At 55.2% G+C, this 9,190-nt stretch overlaps 1 protein-coding gene across 1 annotated transcript in view; it reads right to left on the minus strand.

Moving 5' to 3' along the window:
- The window catches only part of POLRMT (RNA polymerase mitochondrial), a 15,249-nt gene extending 10,303 nt beyond the window's left edge, over window positions 1–4,946 (minus strand). Inside the window, exons 1-3 of the mRNA XM_015599536.2 lie at window positions 4,859–4,946; window positions 4,251–4,349; window positions 4–232 (exon numbers count right to left, since the gene is read on the minus strand). Of these exons, the coding sequence (XP_015455022.1) occupies window positions 4–232; window positions 4,251–4,349; window positions 4,859–4,946 (416 nt within the window). The remainder of the gene's footprint in view (window positions 1–3; window positions 233–4,250; window positions 4,350–4,858) is intronic.
- Between the last annotated feature and the right edge of the window lie 4,244 nt (window positions 4,947–9,190).

Here is a 9,190-nt window from a genome sequence, read left to right on the forward strand (position 1 = left end):
TGCTGCAGCTCCGCCTCCAGCTGCTGCTTGCGCCTCTGCATCGCGTGCTTCTCCTTGTCCAGCTTCTGCGCCCAGCGACCGCTGAGCCCCGGGCCGGGTCCCTCGGCCCCTGTCTGCGCCTTCCTGGGCAGCTGAGCGCCGCCAGCCTCTGGGAGCCGGGCTGCCTCCAGCCGCTTCGCGGTCACCGCCGACACACAGTCAGCCTGCAGCTGCCGCACCCTGGCCTCGAGCACTGTTGGGGACAAAAGGTGAGGATGTCAGGGGGCCCTGTCCTGCCCGGATCTCCCCAGACCCTGCCTGCTGGGAGGAGGCAGGCCGCTCTTCTCACTTGCTCTGGAGGCCTCATTTCTAGGTATTCAGACAACTTCCCCACGTGGGGCTGATGAGTATGTGAGCCCCACACGCCCTCACACTCAGTGTCCCAGATGGGTTCCTGGTGTCCCCTCCACATCCCCGTCACTGCGGCTCTCTCCTTCCACGTGCTCAGCCCACGATCCAGGGCATCTGCACGGCTCTCCCTCCACATCCTGTGGGTCACATATCCCCAGGGCTCTGTCCTCAGAATCGACCCAGGTGCTCCCGCCACCTCCCACTGTGCCCCCACTCACTCCCTCAGCCGTAATGGCCTCACAACCTTCCCAAGTGCTGTGAACCCTGAGCCACTGCACCTGGGGACACAGGGCTCGTGAAAGCCTCTGGTCACCCTTCTGCCAACTGATCAACACGTAACCTTGTTTTCTGTGCGTTTCTGTTTTAGACACCTCATGTCACATATGCTGCTGACTGGGTAACATCAAGCTCACCGCCAACGACACGCGTGCCTGAACGAACTGACCTAACACACGTATTCTCTCCCAGAGGCATGGCACAGCCTTCCTGCGAGACACGGCAGCACCTCAGCTGTACGCCTGGGGCCTTAAACAGCAGTGTCACCGACAAAAAGCACAAAACACAGAAGCGTGGCGCCAAGTCACCCTGAAAGGGACACCAGCTTACATGACGCACAGGAAGAAAGCAGAGCCCTGCCCCTCCCCAACGGGAGCGAGCGCATCGGGAAACGCCAGCGCTCACGGCCAGCGCCCTGAGCACCGATGTTGGGGCTGTGGATAAACTTCGACTGGCAGGCGACTTTGCAGATATGCAATCCGTGGCTGAACTATATGTCTCCTACCTCTCCCTGTCACCAGAACATCAGCCCTGGGAGAAGAGGCCCAGCACACAGCAGGGACTCTGGAGAGATTCGTGGAAATAAAGACGGCTATGAACTCAGCCCCTAGAGTGGCTGATAGACAGAGGCACTTTGAGACACACAGGAGATGGTAGCAGGCTGGAACGCATAGAGGAGGAAACGAGGCAGACAGGAGAGGGGGCAGGGACATCTGAGCTGCCCTAGGAGATGAAGAGGCACCAGCTCTGAGGAAGGCAGGGACCCTGAGGCGGCCCCCGCTCCTCCAGGAAGAGGCTGAAGAGGCAGGCGCAGGCCTGAGAGTTTGCTCTGCACAAGAGGGCTTAGGCTGGACAGTGCCACTGTGTGATTTGGATTCCCAGAACATTCCTCTGGTTGAATGATATGGTATCTGAGCTTTGTTTTAAAATAATTAGGTGCATAAGAAAGAAGAGAGGGTGGCTGTGGAAACTTGGGGTACTTGTGTGCTTGCTTCTGAATGTGTAAGCTGCAGAAGATGTGTGTGTTGCAAATGGTTCTTGGAAGAGACACCTTGACAAATCATTTTATGTGCGGTCACTATAAGACTAGCATGGATAGCTAAGTCAGGTCCATTCTGTATGAGAATATACATGTGAACTCTGGCCAGATCTTTAACCGGGTCATTTTTAAGTCTTTTGTCATTTACAGACAGTTACTGTTTTACTCTGATGCTTTTACAAAAACGTTTCTACAAAGATGTTTCGTCTTCAGATACATTCTCGGGGAAGATCACACTCTAAGATCCAGATTTCTGATTAACTTTCAAATCACAAGGTTTACCGCACCCTAAGCAAAAACCGGATCCACCAAACTGCCAACAGAAAGATCTAGACCAAAGGAATTAACCAAAAGGGACTAAAGGAACTGATGAGGATGATTATAATCTTTATGACTTTTTATATGAAATATTACTGGGTTTTGATTCCTGTTTTCCAGATAGAATTTTTTTCCTCCTCTGCTACCTATGACCCCTAGCAATTTGGTTAATTATACCTTCGTAAAATTGAAACATTTATCTTTTCCTTCCTACCGGATCCCTCTAAAATACCAGATGCTCTTAACGCATCCACGAGCGGCCACAGTGCCGACTCTCAGGTTCAAGTTTCCCACTGTAAGGAGAGCTCCGACACCTGACGGGGCTGCTTGACCGACAGAGGCTCCACAATGCAAACCGCTAGGAAGTTGAGCGATGTCTGCTGCGGGCAGCTGACCTGAGAGTCCGGACCAGGCCCGTACAGTCCACACCTTTTTCCTTAATTCTCACAAATAGTATGAGAGGCCACACGCTCACTGTGGTAGTTATTGTTTCTCTTTTCCCCTTAATTCCTGACTGGGGGAGATAACTCAACTTTGGGCATCATCTTTAAACCTATACTACACAGGTCAAAACATGCAACTAGTTACACACGTAGTCAAGGTCAAACCCGGCAATGTCAGCCCCAGTGAAGGTACCAGTTTTGGAAGAATGCTTCTTCCTTGGGCGGGTATTACAACTGACCAATACACGATTAGAAACTTATCCAAAACCTCAGAGGAACCTGCTGGAGCCACCATCAAAACAAGAGCCTCCAGGAAAACCCGAAGTTCCCTTGCACGTACATTAGACGACGCCCTGGCTGAGCAAGGTGGGGTTTGCTCTGTCGTTAACACTTCCTGTTGTAGTTGGATAAAACACTTCTGGTAAAATGGAGATGGACCGCGATCAAATCCAGGCACGCACCAGACGGCTGCCTACGGGGCCTGCCGACACCTCACGGTTCTCCAGCATCTTCAGCTGGGAGCGCGCAGGTATCGCCCCCCGGTTCGGATCTAGTCTTCAAGGGGGACTCAGCATTTTGTTATTAGAGAAGTTCTTGCTGTCGTAAATCCTGTTTGCTTTGCACGGCTCAGTGTTATAAAGACACCACTCTAATGATGGTTGCTCAGCATCGAGATGATCACTAAGGCCTCTGAGACGTCATGAGACACTCAAACATGACAGCAAACACTTCCTCTGTGCTGGGGCTCTTGCTGCTCCAGGGCGGCCTGAGAAAGCACTATGTGGGACGTGACACGGCAGGAATGAGCCTTCCTGGTGACTAGGGACCGACGATGGCATGGCACACCCCAAATGAGCCACCTGACAACAGGGGACCGATGACGCTTTAGTAACCGATCAGTTTTGCTTTCCAACAATTGATCGGCAATTTTTTCAAGGAAAGATCTTGAACATAAGGGGAGAGAACTGGGGAGAAAACGCACAAAAAACAAACGGAGCCGCTTTAAAATGGAGCCAGGGCTGCCGATCCGGAGGAGCTGCCTGGCCCGCCTCACGCCTTGGACCTTTGAGAATGTTAACACGGGCAAAGCGACGCCGTGTCCCACAGAACTGTTTGCAAGGATGACAAGAAAGCAGACATGATGGCTACTGGACTGAAAATTAAGAACGCTGTTGAGAATCGGCGTCACTCTGTTGTGTTATCTGCACCAACGGCAATGACTACCTTCTGTGGATGTCATTGTCCCCCATTCCTTTCTCATAAACACCCATGGCCTTTGTCGCCTAATCAGGACACTGGGTTTCTGCCTGAATCAGTGACTTCCAAATAACAATTCTTACAGATCTCAGATAAACGTGTGTTGCCTCTCACTTTGAAAGTCTTTTTTATTTTTAAGTTACCAGTCCCATCTGGCACCCAAGAGAAAGCCAAGCCAGGGCACACACGGGTCAGTTCAGGGTTCCAACCCTGGCTCTGCAGCTGCGTGTGGCCTCGGGCCAGTTTCACCAGCCAGTTTGGGGCCTCGCTTATCTGGAAAGTAGGAGCACCTGCTGGGCTTTGCGGAGGAGGGAATGACAAGCGCTCACCGCACCAGCACTGCGGTGGGCCCTCGGGACCACCAGAGAGGTGGGGACTGTTAGTTACACTGCTTTACAGGCTGTCACGCTTTCTTCTGGGGTCATTGTGAGGAAACAGGGAGGTGACCTTAGCAGAGAGGCCAATGCGGGGTGGGGGGGATAGTGAGGAAGGGGCTGCAGGCCCCAAGCCTTATGGCTCCAGCTCACCCTCCAGCAGCTCCGCGTGGCCCCAGTCCCTCCGGCGCTCCTGCTCACAAGGGCTGGCGGACGAGCTCCCCCTGCAGCCCCAGACGCTACCCAGGACCCCTGCAGGAGAGAGAGGGGCGCTGAAGAAGGCCACGTCCCTGGGGCACCGCACGTGGACACGGGTGACAGGCTCCTGGGGCAAAGAAGCCCTAAATCCAGCGGATACTGTCAGTGCTCACAGGTCTCACACTGGACAGAAACCAAGAGGTCAAAGGTGAAGGGGACCCCGCAAGCAGAGAAAATCAGGCTGAAGGATAGAGGATAAAGGGCTCCTCGAACTGAAGGTACAGCGAGTTCAAATGTCAAGAGCCCTCGATAGCAAATATGGGTCAGGAGGCTCCAAGGGGAACCAAAAGTCAAAGATCAAAGTTTCCTGCCGAGCTCCGTCAAGAGAGCGGGCCAAGGGCGAGTGACAGCTGGGTCGAGTCAGTGGGTTCCCTAGAACCGCAAAGGGCAAAGGTCAGGGGTAGCTAGATCCCCCGGCCGAAAAGCCAAAGGTCACGGCCAGGTTTGGAGTGGGGGGAATGGCTGCGGCCACGGCGTCGTCCCCCTGGCCTCCCCCGCGTTACCTTCCTCAACCAGGAGTCCAGAGCGGCCCGCGGGCCACAGGGCCCAGCCGAGCTCCGCCGCGCCGCGGCCCCAGCGTAGTGCCGACATGCCGACCGCACGCGGACCCACCGCCCCACCGCCCCGCCCGCTCCGCGCCTGCGCCGCCCGCGCCTGCCGGAAGTTGTAGTTTCACGGCCTAGGCGGCTGCTAAAGAACTCCACCCGGAAGAGAGCCCTCGGACCACAAATCCCAGCGGCCAGCGGGGCCCCGGCAGCGCGAAGGCATGCGCCGACACAGCCCCTCTGATTGGTTCTTTGGCCTGTCAGGGAGGGGCGGGATAGAACCGTTGCTCGGGCAACACGGGGGCGACTGTAAGCCGCCTTTGGGAGAACCCAGAACCGCGATTTTTTCTGGTTGTTGCTAAGGAATACCGGCCTAACAGTTAGGACGGCGTTCTGCAATTTAGAGATTCCTGTTCGCAGTCTTCATTAACCCAACAACAACTTTGGGGCAATAATTATTACTTTCCCACTTACTTGTGGAGGAAGGTGGGGTTCAGAGAGAGAAATCAAAGTTACCCAAAGACACAGCTTGAACGGTAATCAGGGAGACTGGAGTGAAAGCCCGGATCTGTCTGACTCCCAGACAGATGTGCTTGGGTCGCTTCCCTAGACATTACCCACATCCACACCTCTGGCCTCAGTTTACCCACTGTCCCATAAGTTCCCAATGACAGGGACAGAGTGGGCAGAAAGGGTGGACTAACCTAGTAAATTGAGATGACAAATGGAATGAGATCATCCCTGGAGCCTGGAGCTTCCCAGCCCCGGCCTCCAGGGCCAGAGCTTTAGAATCAGCCCAGGAAGACGTGCCAGTGCCCACAAAGGTCGCTGCCCTCAGTGCAGTGCCAACAGGGACTGCTCTGGTGAACCAGATCAGGTGTAGCCAGTCAGGTGTTACAGATCACTCTACCAACAGGAGAAAATGTAGCCAAGCACCCTGCTTCGGTAGAGGTGACTTACCTAGAGAAGAGTGTGCCTGCCCCAGGTTCCGGATTGGTCCATTTCCATGCAAATAAGGATTCCAAGTTTGCACAGTAGTTTGATTGGTCCATATTGCACTGTCGTGATTGGTCAGTGGCATGAATTCTGCTTGGTCATTAATTATGCAAATGAGGGTCTTATTGCACAGCCCCGATCATATGGGGCAAGTCTTCAGCCCATTGATCACATTTGGATTATAGGAGCTCTCCTGTAAGGGCCCACTCAGCCGGTGGCGGGAACTCAGTGCAGGAGGCTGGTAGCCTATCCGTGGCTTTCAGCGGATATGCAGCTTGGGGGAGAGGCTCCTGTAGACCATGGCTGCTGGACTCTGGTTATGAATTTGGGTCTGATTAACCACAAAGAGTGCTTCCTAGCAGGTATATTTCTTCTCGGAGGTCAGCACCACCTATCGTTCAGTTGGGGAAACAGAGGCCAGGGGAGGGGAGCACCTGGTCTGGGATCCGCTGGCATGTGGAGGATGAGAATAAGAATATGTGGGGTAACCTGTTCCAGGCAAGGGTCGTAAAAGTGTACAGGCTCTGAGGCTGGAACAAGCATGGAGAGTCGGGTGAACTTGGGCAGAGTTGGGGGGGGTCGGTGAAAGGGAGCAGAGACTATGCTACACGGGTGCTCAGGGGCCAGACCACCGCAGGCCTAGGGGCCTCAGCTCAAGCTGCCACCTGTCCCCACATATTCAGACTTCAGTTTCCCCAGTCTCCCAGAGTGCAGGCCAGACCTGTGCTCCGGAAGGGCCAGACTCCTGGGCCTAGAGGCCTACTGACAGCGCATTTCAGATGTAGCTGCCCACTTGGGCCTGTGCGCTGTGAGGCACAGTGATGCCACCGGCTGGGAATGTTTTCAATAGACTGCAGTGTCCTCCCAAACCCACCCAACCCGCCCCCAAGAGCCCTGGGGGGCACTGACCTCAGTCCTGACTCACACCTGGGGTTGCCTTCCTGGCTCTGGGGTGGGGGGGGCCTGAATCAGCTGAGCCTAGTCCCCCAAGACCTAGAGACACCCTCTTGCATTCCCACAGTCAGGGAGAGCCAGGAACATGGGCTGGATGCCAAGACTTCTGGATTCTTTGCCTTTACTTACACATCGGTTTTGTCTTCTGTGGGACCTCAGATGCCCTAAACCCGTGTCTCTCCAAGAGTTAGGTTCCTGGACCTTGGCAGAGGGAAAGCTATTTTTTCAGGTCCTGATCAAACATTGGCGGGGGTGCAGGGGTGGGGACAGTCTCACTTAACCCTAAACCAGTTCTGGTTTAACTCGTCTTGGCTCCCCAGTTGTGACCCTGTGGATCCAAAGATGTCACCTTGTTCCTCTTGTGTTTCTATTTACAGCTGATTGTCAATGTGTCAATGTATGGCGCTGACTTTCCACTCTTGATGGCGACATCGAGTTTCCTTGTAAAGCTTAATCAAGAAAAATATTAATAACACACAAGGCAGGTGAAGACAGCTGTAATTGAATGGGAAAAACAGCGTCAAGAGGTTGGAGTCTGGGCAACACTGTTTCAGAAACTGTGTGTGTAAGGTTCTCGCCCAAAATGTTTTGTCCAAATTGAGCCAGGAGACATTCAGGTGAACGCGGGCTCCATAAGACTTCAGAAAAGTCCCTGTTGAGGAAGCCACGGAAAGGCGGGTCTTCTAGACCAGGAGTCCCCACCTCCTGGGGCCACGGACGCGGACTGGTACAGGATGGTGGCCTGTTAGGAACTGGGCTGCACAACAGGAGGTGAGGGGTGGTCAAGCGAGCGAAGCTTCACCTGTATTTGTAGCCGCTCCCCAGCGCTAGCATCACCGCCTCAGCTCCATCTCAGATCATCAGGCGTTAGATTCTCAAAGGAGCACTGGTCCCTCGTGCCAAAAAGAATGTGGACTGCTGTCCTAGATGGATGGTGATGGTCTGAGATTCCTGGGGCCACTGTTAGAAATGACCATGAACTTGATGCCTTAAACGACAGAAATGTATCGTCTCCCAGTTCTGGAGGCCAGATGTCTAAACTCAAGGTGTGGACAGGGCCAGGCTCCTTCCAGAAGCCCCAGGGGAAGGGTCCTTCCTGCCTCCTCCAGCTCCTGGGGGCTCCAAGCATCCCTGGGCTGGTGGCTGCACCACTCCAGTGTCTGCCTCCGTGGTCACGTGGCTTCTCCCTGTGTCTCTATCAAATCTCCCGACACCTGTGACTGCATTTAGTGCCCACGAGAATGCTGTCATTTCAAACCTTCACTCAACTACATCCACCACGACTCTTTTCGCAAATAACATCGACAGGCTTCGGGGGTTAAAACGGAGACGTATCTCTGAGGGCGCTCGCTCAGCCCATCACAGAGACACTCACATTCAGGGAGAACTGACTGTGCTTCGTGGCTTGGAGCCAGGAAGAGGTATTGGGGAATCCCCAGGGCCACCAGGAAGGCATCCCAGTGTCCGGCTGGACCGGTTACTCCTCCGGCGTGCCATTAGGGTAGGCTTGTCACCTGTTCTTCACCATGGTGCTATTTAAAGGTGCCGCCGGGGCCATGTCCGTAAGCCTGGGCCACGGGAGCAGGGGGTGTGGGATCAGAGCCTGGGATGTGTCCTGTGTGGGGCCTTGGGGAAGTCACTGTCCCTCCCAGGCCTCAGTTTCCCCACCTATCAGCGATACCTCTTGGCTCTGAGTCTGTGAAGGTTTGCTGTACTCAGTATTCAGGGCTTAGGGCATGGGGTGGCTCCCAGCGAGGCTCGGGTGTGTCTCAAAATAAACAGGTGTGGGTATAGATGGGCCCCACTCCTAAGGCCTCCCACGGGCAGCTCCAGACACTGGGGATGGGGCGATGGCCTTGGTCAGCATCTGTGCCCCCATCAGCTGGCCACAAACATGCCCTCGTGTCTGTCCTCCCATTGGGCCACCTACTCAAATACCTGTGCGCGCACACTGTCCCCAAACGTTCCCCTGCTCCTGTACCCATACGCTCCTGCGCCACCCCTCGCGAAGCCCCCCGCCCGCGGGCCTGGCTCTCGGGAAGCTCCAGTTTGGAGGGCAGACCGGTCCCACCTGGGCACGCCAATTCAGGGCCGGCCCAATCTCTGACCCTGCAGCAGCTCCACTCCTCCCTGTCTCTCTCTGTTTCTGTCTCTGTCTCCCTCCGCGTCTCTGCGGCCCACCTCTCTCACGCTCGCACCCCACTGACCCCGAAGGCCAACCCGGTGACTCACGGACACGCGCCGCGCTCCCCGCCGCGCGAGACAGACACGCGCGAGGCCCAGGTGGGTTGTCCCGAATGGGCCCCGCCCCTCATCCTGGCCCCGCCCACACCCTGGCCC

The sequence above is a fragment of the Pteropus alecto genome, unplaced genomic scaffold (assembly GCF_000325575.1).
Source record: "Pteropus alecto unplaced genomic scaffold, ASM32557v1 scaffold30, whole genome shotgun sequence".
Lineage (NCBI taxonomy): Eukaryota > Metazoa > Chordata > Mammalia > Chiroptera > Pteropodidae > Pteropus > Pteropus alecto.